Raw genomic sequence first — 24,256 nt, 5'->3', positions numbered from 1 at the left:
AAAGACAAGCCCCCTTCTACCAGCTGGCTTGGCCATTGGGATCTTTTGGGATGACAGTTGCTTCAGGCAAATGAAAGCGCTGGATTGACAGCAGCAGGTGGACCATTTTCACAGGCCTAGTGGGGCTGTGTGGGACAGGGGTGGTGGGGTATGCCTCCCCTGCACTCAAAGCTCCTCTTCCAGAGGTATCGAGAAGACATAAACTTTGAAGTTCAGCACAACAACAACACATACGATTAAGTCAAAGGTTGGTAGTTTGTCAAAAGGGGAATGACTACTCAGAGTTGGAGAGATGATATTTCTTCTGTCTGACTTTTTTTTAGATCATAACTCAAAGCATGTTGAGTATGATACATCACTTGTGGGAATTTCTTTTCATTCGCAGCCTGAAAAATCATATTTTACTTCTATAAGAAATAAAAAATCTAGTAATAAAAATCTAGTCATAAGTAATTATTCAATATTTTGACAAATAGGCTTTTTTACTTTCTATTTTGCATTTATATCACTAGTAATGCTAATAATGTTATATATACAAATTAAATAAACAAGATGTATGATAACATGTTAATTATTGAGGTTTAGGGGTGCTAACTGGCATATTTCTTACCCTTCCTCCCAGTCTTTGTTCTAAACTAAGCTAACCAGTTGCTGGCTTGTATTTAACACACAGATATGAGAGTGATATTGATCTTCTCATCTAACGCTTGGCAAGTAAGCGAATATGCATAATTCCCAAAATGTCAAACTATTCCTTTCAGGCTTACTCACCTACTCAAGAAAAGACCCTGAATCAGTTGTTTACCAACGACATAAGCCTCTCGAAAGAAAATGATGGCAGCCATCTATGTGTCACACATGTATTTATTCACATCCTTGTTCCCAGTGGAAAATATTTTATGACAACATCTAACAACATACGTATAACTACACACTGACTGTACAAATATGTGGGAAAACAAACAACGAGACATGAATATGGTTTTTACGGCAGTGGTCTTCTGTTGATATAAAAGGACTGAAGTTCTTATCAAAAATTGATATTCTCGACATGCATTTTAAAACACAATACGGCACCAACAAAGACAAATGGCTCTATAAACAATATTGACATAATACATTCTGATTCAATGTTTAAAGAAAGGAAGAAATGGAAATTCATCTAATACACACATCAGCTCTAATGAACGGTCATATCAGGTCACATTTGTGAACATTTTCAAACTTTGTTTTCGATTTGGATGTTATATTTAAGACAATTTTTATCATACTTTTAATGAGATGAAAGTGATGAAAATCATTTTTATTCTATAACCTACTGTTTTGTATAAGGCAGTAGCTAGTTCCTGCTAAAATACATGAAGTTGGATTCAGTAAAAACACATGTTGCCTCTTTTTTCATCTTTAATACACAATAAGGTTTGAAGTCAGTGTGGTTGTGCAACGTCTTATAATTTTTTGACACATTCCTTCCTGCCTGTACAATTCAATCCAATCCATCCAATCCAAGGCACATGGGAAAGTCATTCAAGAGTGTCATCACTGTGTTCAGAGGTTACTTTAACATGAGGACAGCATACACCTAGACTCTGCCAAAACCTGCTGGACAAAACATCTCCCAAGATTGAGTTATGGCAGCAAAAAGTCTGTGTACAGCCCGTAGTTCCTCCTTCCTCCCCTTCATGTGCTGCTGGCCATGGCTTTAATTGTGCCAAAGTTTGGTTTGGTCCTCTTCAGCGGATGCTCATGTAGCTTCCGTCCAGGTGAAATCTGCACAGGAAGTCATAAGCATATGTCAAATCTACTGTAGTTCAACTTTTAGAACAAAGGAACACATGACTGAACCTTGTGATAAAACTGAGGAATGGAAATGGAAATGCAATGCATCAAAGAGGCCTTACATGTGGTACACATTACTTTGTGAGTGTGTACAACATGATTTAAGCTTCATGGAGTAAAAGGAAACTTCTATGTGCTAGCACTGTGTCTCTATAGCAGTGCTTTCAAACCTGCATTGTTTAGTCTGTTCGTTTTCTCCCTTGGTATGGTTAGTTTGGGCAGATCAAATCATCAGTCATACTGGATTATAGTTAATCATCGTAGTTTACCAAAAGACTCATGTAGTAAAAAACGCCCTTGGTAGGTAGATCCACAACTTTAGTCCAAACTGAAATATCTTAACAATTATGGGATGGATTCATGCAGACATATTTCCCACAGGATTAATTGTAGTAACTTTATGATCTCCTGACTTTATTAATTTGTGTTTTACTTTGGTTTGTGATCAAATACTTCGATCAGTACTAGTTGTACAAACAAATACAAAAACGATGCTGAAGAAAAAATGATGACACCACAATACAAAAATGTGGACGATTCGATTAAATAAGCTATAAGGAAGTGACACACTGATGAAATGGAAAAATGGAGATGTGCAGCAACACGACACAGAACAGCCCGCTGTGTTTGGTCTCACCCTTAAGAGCTAGAATGGTTGTCTGATGGCTCATCTGTACTATTGGCCTCAGCGCCAACCACTTCTACTGACTCAGATTTTTTAGGCATTGTGTCAGACCCCGATACTTTGTTTTCTGGAGAAAATCTGCACACATGAGCATTGATCATAAGTCAAGAAAGGAAGAAAGAAAGAGATCCTCATGATTACATTTTCATGTGCTAATTAGTGTCAGGTCACCTAAGCAGAAAGCAATCAGTAGATCTAGTAAATGCAGAGAAACAGGCTTCATCCAGAGACAGAGCAACACATAAAACAAAGGAATTGTTTGACATTTTTGGAAATTTGCTTTTTTGATGAGAGTCATATGAGAATATTGATACCATTTTCTTATCCGTCCGTTCAATATGAAGCTACAGCCAACAGTCAGTTAGCTTAGCTTAGCATAAACTAAACACAGGGGCAAACAGCTAGTCTGACTCTGTCTGAAGGCAAACATATCCTTCTTCCAGCATCTGTTTCAAGTCTTTATGCTAAGCTAAGATAACAAGCTGCCACCTCCAGCTTCATAGGCTATTGAACAGACAGATTTTAGAGTGGTATTGATCATGGCACAAGCGGATAAGTGTATTTTTCCAAATGTCAGACAGTTCTTAAACTGCTACAGACATCCATTTAGTGAAACAGCAGAGGCACTGATATCTCTATCTGCCACTGAGCATCAGCAGAGTCTTAGTCTGTTGATGCTCAGTGGGGGACATTAAGCAGGTTAATGTATTCTTAAGATACTAGCAACCAGCATTTTATCTGAAATCCTACTAGTAATGAAACTGACAGAATGACCTCTCCTTGGTCATTCTTAAATTTTCTAAAACGGCAGCACTCACCTGCTGTGTGAGGGACTGTGGTTGTATGGAGAAGCAGGAGCTCCAGGGTGAGGGTAATGAGGTGTGTCGGGTGTATCGTACTCTGTCAGGCCAACTGCCAGCTGGTTGCGCCAGTTTCCTGCGCTCTCCACTGAGGACACTGCACACAAGACAAAAGCAAAAACACTCTAATGTTGGAGTGTAACTCAGTGGTAATTGTTGTTATTGGAAACACTCTTAAGTCCAGTTTAACGTCACTATTGCAAAACAATCACCTTTCACAAATTATGGCAACATGTGATTACAGCGCTGTTGCTGGCACCTTGCCTGGAAACGTTTTCATTATTTTTTATTTATTTTATTTTATTTTTTAAAAAATGGATAACATAGGTCAAACTTGCAAAAAGGCTTTATTTATTATAAGGTTTTAAAGACAAATAACATTATTTTAAAAAATTGTAATCAGGTATTTTGGACCAATATCTTAAAAATTAATTATACGTTTTAATACCATTTTAATAAATTACAAGGACCAGTTGATGCCTCTTATATATTACGATTACATTCAATAAAAAATATTTGAACTCCTTTACCAAGTTGTGACTCTATTTGCTTCTCCAAACAATAATGGCAGCCAGATGTCCTTGCTCAATTTGTACAACCAAAACTAAAATGTTTCATCAGTTTATGGGTCTATATTTATGTTACTCAGGTTAAATTTTTTTTTATTGTGTACGGGACACACTATATTTTTAATCTAGATGGTCAGAAAAGTATTCTGGAAATACTGATAATAAATTAGATTTTAAGCACCTTTCACATAACCCAAGGGCCCTTAACAGAGAGAAAACAAACAAAAATAAGTACATTAATAAAAAGTTTGGTCTAAGAGATGAGTTTCAAGTCGAGTTTCTAAAAAGGCAGGGAGAGCGTTCTATAAGAGCAGCAGCAAATAACTACTGAACGGTGGTAAGTGTTGTAAAACAACCTTCTGTGTTTTTCAAAGATCTTATATTTTTGAAGATCTCAATGTCAATCTCAAATGTAATAGTAATACACAAACTGGGGCTTATTTTCTCCCAGACTTCTTTTCTTGTAACATGTAAAAATCCTCCACTGAAACCCTCATGAATAAAACTGTCTTGGGTGCATTCACAGGATGCTCATATATCAGTGACAGTTAACAGCCAGCAGATATCTAATATGTAATAAACGGCCAATAGCAGCCTGATATGTAAATATATCTAACTGTAATTTAGAGGGAGGCAAAAATTGATTATATTAAATGATTTTCCCTCCTACACCAATACATTTGACTTGACTTGAAAACTGCCTGGGGAAATCATCTTACCTGATGAGAAGGAGGTGGTTCGGCTGGAGTGGCTGAAGGCCGCTGGCATGGTCTGGTAGCCCAGGCTGAGCTGAGAACCGCTGTCAAAGTCATATCCAGCCAGCATCCCCCTCCCTCCCTCCCTGTGGCCTCTGTTTCGATGGTACCAGCCTCTCAGATGCTCCGCCACCATGGCTTTCTGCATGTTCTTGGCCAGCAGCTCATTTCTGGGTCCCTCCCTGCTCCGCGGTGGCCTCACCGTCGCATAGGGGTTCTGGGAGAGACCATCAGCTCGGTCACTGCTGTAATGCCTGAATCTGTCATGTCCATGGTACCCATTCATTTGATAGGAAGGGTTGACGTTGTAGTGGCCCTCTACCTCATTCTCATACACGTAGGCACCGTTAGCGTAAGGCTCCATGTCCGGACAGGGGTAGCCGGAGACGTAGTAGGCACTGGGTGCATAGTGTGCTGAGGTCTCACATGTGTAACTACAACCAGAATGATGCTGGACCAAGTTGGGCATGCTCCCGGTATTTCCATACACTTCCACCTTCCTGTGGAGGCGATGCATGGTTGAGGTTCGAGAGTCCAGTGTACTGTAGTGGGAGTTGGCTGCCCCGCAGTAGTCCAGACTGGACTGACTAGTGTAGGAGGAGCAATCTTCTAACACCTCTGTGCTGCTGCTGCGGTGGGCTGGTGACAAGATAAACACGGGCTTCTCTGAGTCTGTGTCTTTTCTTAGCTGGGGCTGTGACTCCAGACTTCCACTGCGATGCCTGAAGCAATGAGGAGACCCTTCGGACCTAGCGAAGAAACACAACTTGTCCTGTTTAAACATATCTAAACAACAAAATGAGTGATGGGATAATATTTCTGATTTTATTAGTTACAACAAAGGTTAGGGGTGTAAGAGAGCTTTGCTTAAAGGTTGGGAGTTGGGGAGAAGCAGGGATTTAGTTGCAGGGAAGTTATTGTGTGGGAGAAGGATAGATATTTGGTTGGGAGTGCTGGGGAGCAGTATCCACACCTGAGCTGGCTGCTGCTGTAGGCATTGCGGGTCATAACTGGGGTGGGAGGCATGCTGCGTGGATCTCTAGGAGGTCTGGGAAGGGTTTTATAAGGGCTAGTGTGGGTGGAGGAGACCTCTCTTGGATTCTGGTAGTAGTGGGAAGCCTCCTGGCCTTCAGTAGCTAATCTAAAAGGGTGTGGTATAAGGAGAGGGTGAAAAAAAAAATAGGAATGAGATGTGAGGAAAGGTATGAGGCTGCAAACACGACACGGCAAATATTACACGCTCTGCCAAAACATGATATCATTGCAAAAACAATTCAGCTTTTCAATAAAATAAAAAGTTGTGGAACAAGTTTCACTTCACACTAGACTTCATGGAAATAACAAATAGATTGCCTCAGGATGTCTGTTTCCCCACCTGCTATGGTTTTTGTTGCGGTGATTTTCCCTCGGAGATCCTTGTCTCTCTACATCATATTCTGCCCCCAGAGACTGCATCGGACTGAGCTGAGGGGAGCCTTGGACTGACCGCGACCGTGGCCTCTGACTTACACTGTCTGAGTCATCTGAATGTAAATGCAAACCAAAAAAATACTGACACTTGCTTTTTCAAAAACAGTCATGATAAGAAAGTGATATCCATGTTTTTTTGCAGGTCAAAGTGCACCAGAGCATGAGTTGTCTGACTCACCATCATCCAGTGGGAGACTAGACAGGGAGCTACAGTCTGAACGGACAAGTTCATCTAAAGAAAGAGGAAATAACGTCATGCTTACTGGGATATATATCTAGCTGAATGATTAATGCAGCAACACAGGTCAACTTGCGCCATACCTGCAATGATCACTGAGGCTCGCTGGGTTGGCTTTTTTCCCTTCTTGATTCTGTACTGATTCATCTCATCCTCTATCTGCTGGAGTTTGTGCATTGCATCCAAACAGTTTCTCCTCCTCTTCTTCTTGACTGTCTTACACAGTTCTGGCTCATTTGCCAACTTCTTAGCCGCCTCCACAATCTTTTGCTGCAGGGCAAATCTGCTCTCCAAGTTCCTAAGGAAGGGATCCTGCAAAACCACAAGCAGCAAATCCCCAGAGATAACAGTAAGTATCTATAACCCTTATTGTCACCTTTGTTAAAGAATAGATCTGGTTAAGTCTGATGTGGGGTGAACCTTATTGATATTATTCTTATATAAGCTACTGATACAATTATGTCATGTCCTGCAAATTAGTAGCTGAGTGCACTTACTGTAAAGGATAAAACTGGTGCTATTCTATATTTTTGCTATTGTAAACAAATCCCATGAAAAGACCAAAACCAACACTGGATCAGTCTGTCTCTCAATACTTTCCGACACACCCAACCTATCTGTGGCTCTCAGTCCCAAACCCATTCATTCCTATCAAAGATTTAAATCTGGTTAATAATATATAAAAGGCTAAATAATTTCTTAAAACAGCTGGGCACTGTAGTTTGCAGATTTGGAGTGGTAGCTAGCATTAGCCGCACCGGGATGATGTATGTGTGATAGACATGTTTATTGTAATGAAGGAATATGTCACCTTTTACAGCAACAATGGAGCTCTATGGCACAGAGGAATAAGCTAGATCAGACTTTAGCAATGCAAGAAATACATGCAAGATGAATTCATTGCTGGTATTGATCTTTTAGTGGCATTGTTGACAATAGAATTAAACTAAATACCACCAGACTTATCCTTTAAACTCAAAAAGTTAAATCTATTAACGTTAAGGTACATTGCACAAAAAAAACGGTGCTACACACAAAAAGAGATGGTGAGAATTGCAGCTGCATTTGATTAAAGAACACCAGTTAAATACAGACCTCATTGTAGGGGAAAAGGTCATCTAACTTGAAAGCAGTGCCAACTCGTCGTCTGACCTGCGGCGGTCTTTCACCTGAGGAGAGGGGATACTCTTTTGGCAGCTTGCCAGTGAGCTCCTGGAAACACAAAAACACCCCCTTGACACTTAATGAACAGCAGCAACCATTAGTCTAGTTACCACACAGCAACACGGTTTAATAAAGGGAGTTGAGCTAACAGAATGTAGCTGTAAAGAAAAAAAAAAGACTTAATAAGGAGCCTAGCAAAAAATAGCAACACTGCAAACAAAATGAATTCTCACCGCCTCTCTCAGGCAAATCTTCTTCAGTTCTTTTGTTTTCTTGGCCAAAATATCTTGGATCTCCTGCTCTTTTTTTCTCAGCTCAGAGAGTTTCTCTTTCTTCTGTTCTTCACTCATTTCAGAGTCTGCAGAACCTGTGAAAACAATATCCTGACTATTTTTTGCCCACTTTCCGTTCAATAACTTTATATCCCAAAACATCCGTAATGACATCAGTAAAGATAGAACTGATTCGTCAGCATGACTCCCCCGCAATGTAACTCACCAACAGCTCAGCGTTCGTAACTCAGAGTTTTGTCATAGAAACTTGCACCAATGTGATCTGAAATAATGATTTTTGCTTTAAGAACTTAAATAATTGTAACTAACCTGTAGACACAAGGCTCCCATTGCTGGCTGTTATAAAGTTATTCTTTAGGCCTGTGTCTCCAAGTCTGTTTATCTTTGCTCCTCCATGCTCAGTGAGATCCATGGCAATTTCCTCTAAACTTCTTGCTGCTCCTACTTTAGCCTGAAAGAATGAAAAAGAAAAAAGGGACAAAGATTAGTGAATGGATAGCTCAGTATCAAAAGTAACAAATAATGACTGATAACCGACACTTACTTTGCTTTGCTTTCTGTCCAAATAGAACTGGTGCTGGCTGATAGCCATGACCCAAATGGTTTTGATCAAAGAATGGCTGGCATACCACGTGTGGATGAGTAAACCGGTCTGCCCAAAGGTGCGCTTGGTTACTGCTCTCCTATTGCAAATTACAGTATGACACATTTCAGACTAAAGCTACAGTGAGATGGGAAATCTCTCAAAAAACTAAAAAAAAAAAAAAAATCAACTAGAGCTGCAATTATTAGTCGATTAATTGATTAGTTGATTAGTTGAATTCATGTAACTATGTTGATAATTGATTAATCATTGTCATTTTTTAAGAATTTATAAGAAATAAACATCATTATCTTCTGGTTTCTTAAGTCCTCTATGATAATAAACTGAATATCTTTGGGTTGTGGACTGTTGGTCGGGACAAAACAAGACATTTCATCTTAAGCTTTGTGGAATGGAGATCAACATTTTTCACCATTTCCTGGCATTTTATCATCCAAACAACTGATCCATTCATCGAGAAAATAACTGACAATGAAAATAACTGTTAGTTGCAGCCCTATAATCAACTTGCACAAATAGCCTGTTTAAGAATAACAAAATGTGCCTCTAAAGAAGAATATCTCCTGCTGCTCACCTGTGTGGGTCATTAACTTCTACGGCAAATTTTTTCTCTCGGAAGTACAAGTTTTCCAGCTGTTTCCACTGATAAAGCTGGAAGTAAAAGTAGAGAAATAACAATATGTGATTAGGGGAAATAGATACCGTGTTCTGTAACTCGGAACCTGAAATGCGGTTCCAGAAATACTTTAAATGCTTTCAGCCCTTTGAATATGTATGTTCAGTTTCTAAAAACATCTGTAATACTGTGACTATGACCATCATGACTGATAACAAATAAACTATTATGAAAAAAAAAATTAATAGGACAGGTGTTTAGGCTAGCCTGTTTCAACCACAGTCATTAAAAAGCCAGACTGTAACATGAACTGTCATTATAGTCTGGGCTGCCTGGCATGCCGAGTCTACAATAATGCAGGTGTTAGAGTGGGAATGAATGCCACAAGGGGACATTAAGACTCATCGCGGTATACAACACTTTCCATGGCTCATCACAACCATCCACATATCACCCAGGTGCTCAATGACAACAGCCTGATACGAACGATCTATTTGGGTCTGTGACTCACTGTGTGTCTGGACAAGATCCGAATGAGACACAAACTTAAACAGACAGCTCATAGAAAATTATATTACATGTGGCAGCTTTGGGGAATATTTTGCGTCACAATGTGATACGTTCAGTAACAAGTATGGACAGTTCAAGATCCACCCAGTTTTGCAGTAAGAAATGTCATTTTAAAACTTCATTTTAAATTAACATACAAATTAGTAAATGTTATTTAAGAATCATAAAGAACCAAAGCTCTACACTACTTCGAAAGTAAAAGACAAAGGAGTGTAGCATCCAGTCTTACCAGTACAAAGGATGTTCACAAGTCCTGTTTCTGAAGTTATTAAATCCTCCCTGGCTTTGCTGTCAACACAAACACATACTTTGTTCTGTCTCCTGTCAGCTCCTGACTTGTCTCCTCAGGTATTCTCAGAACATGCATGATAACGCCCCAAATCCGGCCCCTTTCCCTTTGACATCACCAGCTCACTCCCTCTCCTTCTCTACAAAAGACACAGCTGTCTGTGTGCAGCCGGCTGCTTGCACAATGTTGGAACTCAGCAGATAAAGTTGGATTGCAACATGTCATGTTGGTTAACAGGCTTTAACAGTAAGACAATGTCAGTAAATTATCTTTATGTGAACTGTTCTGAACTTCCTTCTTCTATTATAATAGCACTACCCTGAACGCGACAGATTGGACAACATAGCTGACAGATCACTCACATGGGTGTTTCTCCTATCAACTCACAAGCTAAAACAACACAAATGAATCAAGAAAAGCAGGTTCGAACTGTGTGTGTATGATTCTCAAGGCAAACTGCTCCTGTTTTATGAGAATAAATTGACCACAGTGACTCCGGCTTTCTAGACTGACACTTTGTGTCAATTTTTCAAGTCTGGCCTCGTCTGCTGCAGTTGAAGCCCAGCCTTTGTTGAAGTGAAATGGATGATGCATGAATTAGAGCTGGTGAATCACCACGCTATGTGCAACAGCAGCAATCCTTCCTCATGCCCTGCGCTGTCATGTCCGCAGTCAGATTAGCGAAGCAGAGAAGCAGCAGCAGCCATTTTAGAGACTGAGCTGCAGGGCAACTGAAATGTTTACCTTTCGAGGTTTTAATTTATCCTGCAAATCATACTGGCCGATGCCCTTATAGCTGATTCCAAGCCACCATGGGATCCCTTGTTTATCCTGTGAGGCAAGAGCACAGCTTGATGGTTGATTCAATTTTCAAGTGAAACAGCTGTCATTTCATATTTATCACAGCGGAAAACCTACCTTAACTTCATAATAATGCACGCCATACGTGGGCAATGATTCCACTAACGTCAAATACCTAGAATGAAAACAATTTTTATTAAAACCACCAGCTGCTTTTTAACATCTGCATGTAGTGTACCTTGGAAATGTGAAAAGATAGGACTGGGAATTTGATCAGAGGAATTCAATCCGGTGAATCAGTGTGATTCACTGGACTGCAGCTGAAGAGGGGCTATTGATTTCTATCAGATGATGAGAAAAGGAGTGCCAGAAGGAGAGAGCGAGAGAAGGAGAGAGGGGGAGGGCTAATGGAGGTGAGAGAAAGATTAATGAACTTAAAGCTTAGTAACATTAACTGTCTAATTATTAGTGTTCAACTGATATCAACAAATCTATACCTTATTTTTATTTTAATTCCAATACTCACTGCACAATGGCCTGTCCTCTGGAGACTCCTTTCAGCTGTTTATAATATTCAATTACTCGATCCTCACTGCAATGTCACATAAAAAAAAGACACATTTTCATTCTTTAAACAGCTGCGCATGATCAGATCATGCCCTTCTGTATGGGGTATGTGTATTGCTGGTTTCAAATAAGCATTTCCAGTGAGCATACCAGTATGCAAGGGATGGGTGTTCCTTGAGTACTTTGGTGGGAAGAGTTGGTAGTTTCTTCAAGTCAGCTCTAGTGGTTTCATCACTGAAACAGAAAAGAAAAATAGGTAAGATGACAGTTGAGTGGACAACCTTGAGATATAATATGCAAAGATTTCTTTCCGAGCTCTTGACTTCAAGTGTTTAAGTTTTTAATATATATGTAAATCATCACATCTTAAGCTTGGCCACAGGCAAAGGTGCAACAGCTTTTGCACCATTGCCTGTGGCCAAGTCCCCCCCCCCCCACCATCCCTCCCCACCACCCGAGACACTAGAAAGAAAGTCTCCAAAATTACTAAACTTTTTCATTCATCAGTTTTTGGCTCGCTAACTGTTCAATTACATTTTGTGTAAATGTTATTTCCCAACATGAATATCTAGATTTTGTTTCGAAGACTCCTCTACGCTGTAATTGTAGAATGTAAACACTTAAATCTCCCCAAATCCCAGAGAAAATACAGAGGACATGACCCACATCATTCCCCCTGAACACTACATGTAAAGTATCAAAAGGCAGCTCTGTTAAACAGATGTACAGTCTCTGCTCCGCGATACTTGGCCTCTATCAGCACTATGAGATTCATTAGGCGACTGGTGCAAGCTTCTCGGCACTCTGTGGTAAGCTTCACATAACACTGCTATTGATTTTTGTTGTCTGCACTCTGGAGAAACAAGTGACCTATTGAATCTCTTCGCTAAAAGCGCACTATTAAGTTGTCCTGCTGCTGTTAAATACTTCTTACCCAGCTGATAATACTCTTACCTTGTGTAGTCTCCTTTAGCTTCCTGGTGATTAAAAAAAAAAAACATCTTATTAGATTAAATGCCTTTAATTGCTTTAAGATGCAGCCATTAATGTATGTATATGAGGCTATTAAAAAGCACTAACCTGCAAAGCATTTGCAGCTAATTTGAAGAAGTTCTCACTTTCCACTTCTATCATCCCCTGGGAAACATAACAGATCAACAGGATAGAAGATAAATAGCATGCAGAAAATGTGGCCCATGTGGGGAAAGCTTGCGTGATCCAAACATAGAATCTTCTCTGCGTTGCCCTACAATAACCTCTGCTTTTTCTCAAAATGAACCCTTGTGTTTTTCTACTTTCGAAGACTGTCTGCTTTGCATTCCAGCCAGCAGAGTGAGAAAACTGTGCCCTGCAGCCACTGTCTGCTGAGCTGAGGTGCTGCAAGGGTCCAGAGACAGTGAATCATCGGGGAGGTGTTGAGAAACAACAACTCAAAGAATCAGTTCTCATTATTTCAAACCCCCAGAAAAACAAGAGCTAAAACACTTACATTGTAGACAGCAGATTTTGCATTCAGGAAGAACAACTCCACCGTTATGATGTCCTTAAGCTGTGTTATGTTTTCTACATAAAATCTATGGAAGATACAAGCAGAAGCAACAAATTAAGGGTTAAACTGAGATAACTTGTGACTTTGTTATTGCTGCTGATAGTAAATGAGTTATGAAATGCTCAGTTTGCACTTTTCTCTGCCTTGTTCGTGCTTTTATAAGCAGTGTGAGGTGTTGGGTGCGTGAGTGAGAGACATGGTTTATGATAATGTGCAAAAGTCTGAAACCACAAAGAAGACACGCCACAGGTTTTCAGCCACCAGTCGGACACATTAATATTTATTCAAGATGACCAGGATATGTATGTTTGATGACAAAATTTAAACAGCAGCAACATGTGACTTTAAGGTATCATACTTCGTGTCAATAAAGGACCGCTCCCTGCTGGAGAGCATGCGTCTTGCATGAGAAGGTGCATTATTACCTGACCAGGAAGTTGAGGGCAATGGTCCCGGGCTTCTTTGAAAAGTCATGTTCAAGAACTCTGCGGTCCATCTGCAACCATTTACACTGACCACTGCAAAAAGCAGAGAGACCGAAGCTACACACACACATATCTGCACACTCACACGTATGCACTGTAAATATTCAGGCATCTGAAAATAATAAGCTTACACAGTTTACATACTTATCATCAAAAAATGCAAGTCCAAAGAATTCCTTCTCTTTGAGGTTGAAATGGGAGGACACCAAGTCAAGAAGTTCGTACGACAGCAGCTTAGGCTGTGGAGGAAGATTAAGATTCAGCATTAGCTTCGGTGGGAAACCTACTGTAAGCCAAAATATCAGGTAAACATCCCTAGTGAGGTAATTCAGACAATTTCCTTGATAAATGTGTCACGGCTGATAGTTCTGGAAAATATTTTTTCTCTTTTGCTTCCTTCCCTTCCCACGAGAAGTTAGACTGAAAGGTCAACTAGAGAGCAGTAGCCCTGGAGTGAGGATTTAGTGGCCTGCTCAAGGACACTTCAACAGCGCAGATACTCATAACACAGACTTGAACCCAGGTCATTCTGCTGAAAGGTGGTCTTCCTATTCACTAAACTAATCTGATGCCAATACCCAATCCCATAGAGAAAAAATGTTCCCACGGAAAACATGCCACATTATGTCATTCCATTACCGAAACGTCTCTTTTACATTATTACTTTTAAACCTGCAATAGCTTATTTTTTGGCCACTTATGGCAACAGATACAAGCTGTAAATACAACACTGACAAATTATCATCTTTTTAAGTTGATTTGGTGATGTGTTGTTAGCAAAGACGTTTTATTATTTACACATCCAGCAGATATGGAATAACATTAGCATTCATTTGGAGTCATGTTTGTGTCCACCTGATGAATGAATGTAGGTCCAATATTCACTCTCTTTTAGCTCTGTTTGTGGTCTTCACTGACTCCTGAGGGAAATAATTGATTCTTCAGCTGATAAATGCTGTGGAAATCTTGTAAAATCATTGCAAATTGTGGTTATATTAATAGCAGTGTGATGTATGAATAACCAGCCTCAGCTCACGCCAACAATATGACAACAATATGAGCCTCAAAATTTCCCTCCTAAAGTGACTTTAGCATCAGAGGTTTTAACTATAACCCACAAGTGATTAACATTACTGTTAGCTTGTTGTCCTTTGCTATTATTAATAGCTAAATTATTGTTTTTGTGTGAGTGAACACAGTAGCTACGTGTTTGTGAGCTTTCTTTACTTAATGTTGAATAATCCACTGCAAGCCAGCTAACCAACATTAGCCCTGAATTTAAAGTCTTTTTGCTAACATTTGCAATATAAATGCAATATAGTGTTAATAAATGTCATTCAATTATAGCTCTAGATGGTTACTGATAGATGGGTGGTTTAATCATAAACATGAAAGTCAAAGCAAATAATTACTGGTAACAACTTGGTTTGGAATAAACATTAACATATGCATTGTAAAACTGTTTCTCCTCAAAAAATTGACTGCATGACAGCAGAATACTGTGGCTTTTTCACCGAAAACAGCCGCTGAAGACGACACCATGAGAGCAGTGAAAGTGAATCAAAACAATAAAATTGCGGACCGGAAAACCTAAACGATGAGCTGAAAGGTGTTGAAATGTTCCGCAGAGCTGAGGGGAACTAGAGAGTCAGGTGATAGTTCTCTGTTATCATACAACAATATTGATTACAGCCGCTTGATGATCATTCATACCTGAACCAGCAGCTCTAGCTTCCTGTCATCCAGCAGCTGCACTTGGCACAGTCTGCCCTCAGTCATCTACAGGGGAAAGAAAAAAGGAAGTTCAAGGCGTGTGACACAAATTGCAAGTTATTCATCATCACAAGTGACAATGACATCAGGTCTTGTGTGCTTGTAATGTTTTTGCCAGTATGGCACTACAGTATACATGAGGCCTGATAGGTCTTGTAACACTACAATATCTAGAAATTGCAAAATAAAGATTCAGTTTTCTACACAGTTAATGTACAGAACATATTACTATCAGTAGCCATGCTGAGCAAAGACCTTGGGGGTAAATACAATGATCCTTTTCAAGAAAACACTGACGTTGTTAATGACAATAAAACCATTGTCTCAAGGATTTGTTGCCATAGTAACCGCAGGAAGGATTTGAGGTTCTTCCAATTTGAATCATTCACATTTAACTTTCACTCTTTCAAACTTTTCAGCTTTTGAATAAACAACTACCTTCCAAACTTTTCACCCTGTAATATAAAATATTTATGCATCAAGTTCCAACCAGCATGCAGCTGTTTATAGCAGCAAACCACAACCTCATTTCAGATTCTGAGCAAACTCTGCATCCATTAAATCCAGCTCTCTTGTACTTGTGCTCACATGATAACAAGGAAATCATGTTTGCTTGTGCAAGATCATTTTCACCTCAATGCCCTTCAAACAGTGCTTCTTATGATAGAATCAGGCTGACCTACTGAGAGACACTGAAAGCACTACACACTTGGTACACCCAGTAAAAAAATGACATATTGAGGTTAACCAGTTGTACAACAAAACCTGCCCAGAAACTGAAGAAACACATCGCATAGATACAAAAAGCCTCCTCCTGTGACAGAATGAGGCTGATCAAAACTTCTAACATTTGGAGTAAATGCAGCAGCTGCTGTACACTACCTGATAAATCTCTCCAGGGAGAGTGCAGGTGTGGATGCATCCCTGATCAGACCTCATCCTTTAATACGAGTCTCCTCTTGGATCCAGACCATAAAATTGTGAGCTCTGAGCAGCAACAGCCCGATCGGTATTAACCAGCAACTTGTTCCATCCAGGTTTATTGACCGAGTAGCCCTTAGCTTTGTGCAGTGACGGCTTACAGTGGCCACATCATGAGAAATCCACAGCTGAGTTAATGAGCACAGGCTGGATCAGACTCCTGACCAAAGTTTAGGGTTTACCATTTCTCAATTCAAATAATTTTGGTCAAGCGAGAAACACAATTAGTTAATACAAGGTGGTTAAGCATATCTGCGCCATAATTTACACCCTCATTTCATCCGTGTATCATTCTGTGGCTGACGGGGTTTGAATATGAATATCAGGTTTCTCTTGCTTCCTTTTCCTGTACATTTGAACTGAGTAACGTTAATTTATAGAAGTAGGAAAAATTCCAGCTAAGAAACAAAGACACCTTATATTCTACACACTTCTCATTTACGCTTTATACATACTGCACTAATAAATGATTAAACAAACTCCCCTGTGTCCTGAAAGGAGGGCACTGCTTTAAATGACACCATCGGTATCGTTTTAATGAGCACTTAGTCAATTACAGACTCTGAATAATGTGTGTTTCTTATCAGCATAATGTCAACAGTCATAAATTCTCTTTCATGATCTAAATTAAAAGTGCACATTCAATAAATCCAATTAATTTGGAATGTGGCTGCAGTTTTATTACATTGATTCGAGCTTGATTTAGTTATGACAGCACTGCTGTGAGGGTCACACAATTTGTCTCTGCAATAAGCATGACATTATTCCAGTCTGGCCACTAGATGGTGCAGGGATTATTATTTTTCTGTGGGCAGAAGAAGTTCATGTGGAGAAAATGGCCTCTTAAAACATGCATGCACCACTGAGGAGTTTTCATAAGCAGTGCAGAATCAAATTCAACTGGGATGACTCTTACTCATGCAATATAGATGAAGTTAGTGGGAGGAGGAGCCATGATTTTTAGGAATCTACACCATTAATCATCCGAGACCTATAATCACTCCAAGAACTGCTATTTATATCCAACTGAGCAGCCCAGCAACCCTGACTAACCCTGCAGTTTGTCAGTGGCAACACAGAGAAGAGACTCTTTATCAAACACCGCTCAGGCACAAGTGACCCCCAGAGCAGCGCAGGCTGTTATTTAAAACTGGTGCATACACAATAATTACAAATACATAATAACAAGTGGTTACCATGAACACCTTCATTTGACATCTCATGATGTATGCGTCAGAGCTGGTGTAGCTCAACGCTGTAAAGATAGCCTATTCAGCCTCAATAAAAGGCCAGCCTTGGCCCCGTGAGGTTAAGATAAGCATTGAACCTTCATGTAAAAAAAGACACGGAGGGAAAAGATGAAAGAACTGTCGGTCTTTGTGTTTGTGCCTCCAGAGACTGGACAGGCGCTTTTTGAGTATTAACCAGTAGAGCCAAACCTACACCCTGCGGGTTTGGCTCTACTTAGGAGCCTGAGGTTGGCATATAGACAGCTTGTTAAATATGTGCTACAGTGAAATATCCAAATGGATACTTAAAGAAGGTGCAGATGTGGCCTGTTTTGTCTATGGTGCTAACACTATTAATAAATATTAAGGATGTTCGTCAGAATGTCACATAACTTGGATGTAGGAAGGATGTAAAGATGTAAATCCATCTGATAATGAGCAGACTTGTTAACTACAGAGCGTGGAAAATTAAACCAGTGAAAAATAGCACCATGTCAAGTCTGAAAGTTATACAATAAGCAAGCTTCTCCGTCTCATGTGTAATATGGCTGTCAGTGTTTAATACGTCACGCTGGTTAAATGTCATGTCCAGACTGCAGCCTGTCTTATCTCAGTTTCCCGTTTTCATGCATTATTGATGAAGGCTGGTATCACACACAAGTCGGTGTCTGCTCTCCGTGCTTACATGTTCTTCTGAAGACACCCACTGCAAATCGCACAACCCCAGAAATTATTACAGCGGATACATATTCACAGACTACTTTAAATTTTAAGAAAAATCTGTGCAAATTAATTAAGCTGGTTCCAGTTTCAAAAGATGAACTCAACAATGAAGAATCTTGTGACTGGATTCTTCTATAAAGACAAAGAGAAGAGGAACCAAGAAGCAAAATAAAATCTTCCTGTGAATTGAAACAGACTAACCTAACAGGACGTGACATCCAGTACACTGTGATGGTAAAGGGGAACACACAAAGTTCTGTGTTTTGGGTACATGAGATTTTACAGTTCCTCTGTGATGTGACACAATTGAATGTAGCTGATGTAACTGACCTTTGACACCGTTGATACCTGACCCCGACACAGTGATCGGCATAGTTACGGGTGACTTCATAAATGGATTCAAATCGAGCTGCAACGATTTGTCAGTTGACACAAAATCAATCAGCAACTAAACTATTTTGATCATCAAATCATCGTTTTAGTCATTTTTTTAAGCAAAACTGCTAATTTTTTTTGCTGGTTTCAGCCTCTCAAATGTGATGATTTAATGTTTTTCTTTTTCAAACATGATGGTAATCTGATTTTTTTTAGGTTTTGGACAGCAAGTCGACATATGAAGATGTCATTTGTGAAATTATAACAGGCATTCTCCACTATTTTCCAACATTTTACAGACAAAAATTACTCGAGAAAATAATTGGCAGATTAATTGATAGTAAAAATGATCGTTATTTGCAGCCCTAGATTCAAATAGATAACTTTTTAAATGTGAAATAAGTGATATTATTTGTTTTTGGTCTTTTTATGGCAAGGTCTTGGTTCTCCCAAAGAAATCCCACTGACGGGATACTTAATTAATGTCTATTAAAAGTCTAAATCCTACATTAAATAAAACACTGAAGGCTGTTCCGGCCAGCACAAAGCAAGACGCCCTATTTGCAGAGGTAGTGGGCTGAAGGATACAGTCCAGGATTATCTCCCTGATCTGAAATCTCATCATGACTCATGTTGTCAGCAGCCAAAAGGTATCTGCCAACCACCATCTCCCTAAGAGAACCAGTGTCTCTGTGTGTGATATCCGGGAAATTCATGTACACAATGAGGCTCAGGATATTATTGAGAAAATTAGAACCTGGGGGAGAAATATTAATTTTTTACCTCTTTGATACAACAAGGGCAGTCTCCATCAGAGGAGTGATTCATGTGAATGATGTCATCATGCAGTACAAGTTCTTACTTGCACCCTGAAAAGGACATCCACAGAGACAGGAGGACATTGTGATATATTTTCTTGTGGCTGTCCTACAACTGCAACCGCAATATTTTATTAGCAGCCATGGTGATGATGGTGGTCAAATCAGCTCCTATCAGTCGCTGTAGGATAGTAACGCCTGAGGTAGAAAAGCAAAATAAATACAGATATTCATGTGAACATTTTAGGATGTTGATTTTAGATTAGATTAAAGTTTCCATCACCACATGCTTTTCTAAAGAGCTGCATACTGCTTGAACTCACAGAATTTCAGCTGCAGTCGTAAGAACTGACCTTGAATGATTGTGACTGTGTGTTAAAATGAAGAAGAGCTACATAATCAGAAAAAGATTCAGTGGTTGCATTTTCATCTGTGCTGTTTGGCTAAAATATGACTTAATACATTGCTCAATGTTTGTAAAACCCAGACAAGCCAGTTACAGTATTTATAGAGAAATTCAAAATGTTGAAATGACACACAACAAACACTGTAATAATGTTTTTTTAGATGATCTGAATAAAATATTACTTATCATTAGTTGTGTTTAAACAATACAAGAAGAAGAGTTTACAGCCATGCTAGCAGCTGTGCTTTAGGGCATCAGGATGCTGACATACTGATGTTAAACAGGTATAATGTTCACCCCCTTAGTTTAATATGTTAGCACACTAACATTTGCTAATTAGCACTGAATAAAGGCCAGAGGCTGATGAGAATGTTATTAGTTTTACACGAATTTGGTCATAAATTAAAGTATTGGACAAATTAAAAATTTGACCTGATGAAGGAGGAAGTTATACAAAGTAATTACAATTCATCCTGAGTAGGGGCATAAAAATCTGTACCAAATACAAGGCAATCTATCCAATAGTTGTTGTGATATTTCACTCAAAACCTCAACCTCAACCTCATGGTGGCGCCAGAGAAAAGGTCAAGAGACCACTAAAGTCATTGGGATTCATCTTCTGTAGACCATGAATGTCTGTACTGAATAGCTGTTGAGATATTTCAGTCTGAACCAAAATAGTGGACCGACCGTCAGACCAACATTGCAGTCCTTAGGACCAGGCTGCTAGCATACTTTGTTTGATTTAAGTTTTACTCAAAACAATTAAATAAAATTATATCATATTCACCCACAAGGTAACTGTGCATGTGTTTGAAACTGCTGTATCTCTTACTGTGTCTCGTCTAACAGTGAAGAGACTAAATATTTAAACAACACAGAGACCTCTAGAGGCTCATTGTTCATTTCTGCCCATCAGTGCTCAACACTATACTGAGTATAATTGCTAGAGCCATACTCTTAGTACATTGGGTTACAACTGTAAAGTTTGTCCTGATATAGGCACTACAGAAGAGACTTTACATTATATTAAGCTAAAGCTAGATGTCATCAAAAGAGGCCATGGTGGTTATTAAAAGCCCTTTGAAGTATGACTGTGCTGAACAATTTGTTCTTATCCGCTTATTTTATTAGTAGCATAATGTTGTGTGCAAAGTTTACACTTTGGTCTGAAGATGACACTAATGAAAAGCTGATGGAGTTTCCAAAATGAAAAGTGTCATCTGGATGTGCTCACTCAGTGAATTCCTTAGCAATGCACTCATTATTATATTTCTAGTGTAAAAGTGGATATTTTGACCTGATGGTGGTGCAAGAGAAAAGGTCAGAGGGTCACGAAATACCTTTAGAAATCAAGAATATCTGTGCTGCATTTACTGGCATTCTGGCCTCTATTTGTTAGCTTGCTTTGTACCAAAGTGCGAACCCAATGACTTGTGAACGTTATTGATAGTGGAGGAAAACAGCTTGAATTCAAACTGAATCCTAATAAAGAAGTTCATGTTTAAACAACCAGGTCCCAGGTGCATGTATCTTTTTCAATCAGTTCTTAAACTGACTGATTCAGAACCTCTCATGTTTATTAATCAGAGTTATTATGACTCAACATCCTCAGGTTACAGATTTTTTTTTTAAATCCCTGAACTATCTGAATGCAGCATCTCGGTGCAGGATTTATGTGCACAACAGGGCTGATTCAAAACACACAGACTAGTCTATAAGCATGGAGCGCTTGCAATTTTGAGAGCTTTGCCACCAGTTGCCCTCATTCTCAGGGTTTTACAAACTGTCCTCACCGACAGACCTGATATCATTAAACTGCAGAGTTTCATCACAAAGAGCTGCAGTGACTTTCTGCAGAGCCCAGGGACGAGGTACTGAGGCGCGGACGTGAATGGGTGGATAAAGTGGAACATGACCAAATTGCATGATCTGGACGAGGAATCAGAGTGTCTGCGGCCGCGAGAAAATCCTCATACTGACTCATAGCAATATTGACAAAGAGTCAAGTCATATTTATTGTCTTCACCCAAACTGGAAGCATAATTTGAATGATAAGCTGTTATGTTACAACTGGATTTATTGATCCATCAGTAATGATTTACAGGACAGCTGCACAAGTTCTACCCCAAATCCTCACCTGCAAACCTGCTTCGCTTCAGTGATGCTGCTCTGCTGTACTGCAGGTATTTACCAGATTACATATCAGATTTATTCCCTCTGTGTAAAGTGTATGAATACAAGATTACTTGCCCACCCAAAAATAGATCTCTCTCCTCTCTCTCTCTGTCTTTAGCACATTTCTCAGAGAGTCTCAGGAGGCTTTGATTCCTAAATGGAAGGTTGCCAACTGAGCGATGAGACATCTCTCGGCAGCATCAAACAGATAGAGGAGCATCTCTTGTCTTGTTAGGCTTCCATACTGACAAACAAGTGAGGGAGTTCATGAAAAAAATACTTCGAGTTCAAGTACTTCAAGTTCTGCCTGAGTCCCTTTAAGGAGCTGATTTAACTTGACATGATTTAAGTGACCCTTTGCTCTTTCAAAGGGTTTTTTTAGAAATGCCATCAAAAAGTCCACTGCAGTGATAGACAGCACAGGACATCCTTTTCGACAAATAGGAAGAGCGACAAAGTTTCACGCTGGACACGTGTGTCATAAAGACGCAACCATCACAACAACAATTCCTGTTTACAACGCCTGATGCTTTAAATACACACAGACGTGTGTCTCTTCCCTCAACTCTGAGATAACATCAGTATAGGTCATTGTCAACCTTTCCTGTGCTCATCCTCGTTTTTTTTTCTACTAGAGTGAAAAACGAAATCCAGAGCAATACATTTAAAAGAAGGAGAAAAAAAATAGGAGTCTCACAACAAGGCTTCTACCAAAATCATAACAATTGGATTAATGTCCTTGTAAATCCTGACTAAAAAAATGTTTGACCTGAGTCACCAATTGACACCATGGTCAATCCTACATAAATCACATACATGTGAAAATTGAACATGCACAGACAACATAAAAATCTCCAGTCATTAAATAACGCCTTGGATTCACAGTGCTGCAGGGTGAACGCTTTCAAAAAGGTAAAATGATGATTCATCCAGCATTTTTAATATTCACCAAGTCACACTTGCTAAATCAATATATTTGCTATAGGGCATGCTTCAATTAAATTCAACCAATTCAGTTAACTTCCCTTTTAACTTAAACCCACTAAAATGCCATTTTATATTTGCTTTATCCACTATAATCAGAAATATTGCCCACAGTATCCTGTATAATGAGACCAGCCCACCTCAGGGCCAGTTTCACTGGGAGAACAATGAATGTGCTACTGTAGACTACTGTACATGGGTGGTTTCCACCTGAGCCCCATGACTAGACAGATGTGTCAAATAAAACCACACTCCTGCTTGTTTTACACGCTGCTGAGAGCCAAACCCATGCTGTTGTAATTTTCATTGATGCTCTCCCCCGGATCACATGCGTGTCTGACTCGGTCTACTTTGTCTCCTCACAGCTCACTATATAGGGCGGGATGAATCAGCTCCATCACATCATGCATCGCCTTACCTTCGCGCTTCCTTATATCCCCGCTTAGGTATTGATAAGGTAGAGCTTCCCCTGCATACTGATCACCCCCTTTCAGCTTTCTTCACGGTTGCTTTTGCCGGGGAGGGGAGCCGCCGTGCAGCCGCTGTCCATGTTCATCCTCCGGTACTGCTGTAGCGCACACTCGCCTCGTATTGAGCCACACTCACCACGCCTTCACCCGCCGGCTATTATGTGAACAAGCCCCGCATCCCCTCCCTCGTCGACGCTCCCTCCCTCTCTCTCTCTCATCCAGCAGCTGCCGGCCGGCCTGGTTCACACTCAGTCCCCATAATAATGAAGTGTGGTGGCTTGAAGGTTGTGTGTGTGTGTGTGTGTGTGTGTGTGTGTGTGTATGTGTGCTGCATCCCTCACTTCCCTTTAAACTGCTTTGTAGGTGCCTTGTAGAGGGTCAACAGACGGATTTACGTGATTATGTTTCATTTTATATACCATAAAAGCCTACATGTACATATTGTCTCATCACAGACCTTAAAGAAAATTATTTGTTCCCTCTTTATTCTGATCAAATGTGACTTTATCACACTATATGGATTTTTTTATCATCTCCAATATTCTTATCACATGCAAATGGAAACAATGTGTACATAGTGAGTTTAAAGAAGCCTTATTGTATCCTGACATCAGCTTATTGTTTATTTGGATACCCATTAGTTGTTACCATGGCAACTGCTACTCTATTTGGGGTCCATATTAAAGATACACAGTGTAATCAACAAATATTTATGTCCTCACTGCATGCAATCAGACTGTTAAAATACCATCATTACATTTTAAGAAATCACATCAAAACCAAACATACTGTGTGATGTACAAACAAATAGAAAAAAATGGCAGCAAAACATAGACATAGTAACAAATCTCAATTTATTTGCAGATCCTTGCAATACAAGTTATTTATTTACTTGTTTATTTGTAGAATTATGATTTGATTTGTATACAAGGACATTCATTTATTATAAAAACACTTTACCTACA

At 39.6% G+C, this 24,256-nt stretch overlaps 1 protein-coding gene across 3 annotated transcripts; it reads right to left on the bottom strand.

Annotated features, from left to right (window-relative positions):
• Positions 1–846: 846 nt before the first annotated feature.
• Positions 847–23,435, bottom strand: frmd4bb (FERM domain containing 4Bb). Of its 3 annotated transcripts, XM_044352269.1 has the most exons (24): positions 23,240–23,434; positions 15,068–15,133; positions 13,499–13,593; positions 13,295–13,387; positions 12,810–12,894; positions 12,401–12,457; positions 12,275–12,297; positions 11,471–11,554; positions 11,280–11,345; positions 10,871–10,928; positions 10,697–10,783; positions 9,052–9,128; positions 8,418–8,556; positions 8,183–8,324; positions 7,814–7,947; positions 7,512–7,628; positions 6,500–6,728; positions 6,357–6,410; positions 6,084–6,231; positions 5,682–5,849; positions 4,673–5,457; positions 3,343–3,481; positions 2,477–2,602; positions 847–1,770 (listed from the first exon to the last, which is right to left on the bottom strand). In XM_044352269.1, the coding sequence occupies exons 2-23, from the start codon at positions 15,131–15,133 to the stop codon at positions 2,479–2,481; spliced, it is 2,970 nt and encodes a 989-aa protein (XP_044208204.1). In that variant the 5' UTR covers positions 23,240–23,434; the 3' UTR covers positions 847–1,770; positions 2,477–2,478. The 3 variants fall into 3 exon arrangements, with proteins under 3 accessions (XP_044208204.1, XP_044208206.1, XP_044208205.1); XM_044352271.1 differs by lacking the exon at positions 5,682–5,849 and having other exon boundaries at positions 23,240–23,435; XM_044352270.1 differs by lacking the exon at positions 2,477–2,602 and having other exon boundaries at positions 23,240–23,433.
• Positions 23,436–24,256: the final 821 nt, after the last annotated feature.

Source organism: Thunnus albacares, chromosome 5 (genome assembly GCF_914725855.1).
Source record: "Thunnus albacares chromosome 5, fThuAlb1.1, whole genome shotgun sequence".
Taxonomy (NCBI): domain Eukaryota; kingdom Metazoa; phylum Chordata; class Actinopteri; order Scombriformes; family Scombridae; genus Thunnus; species Thunnus albacares.
Note: the sequence above shows the minus strand (reverse complement) of the source record. Positions and strands in the feature narration are given on the sequence as shown.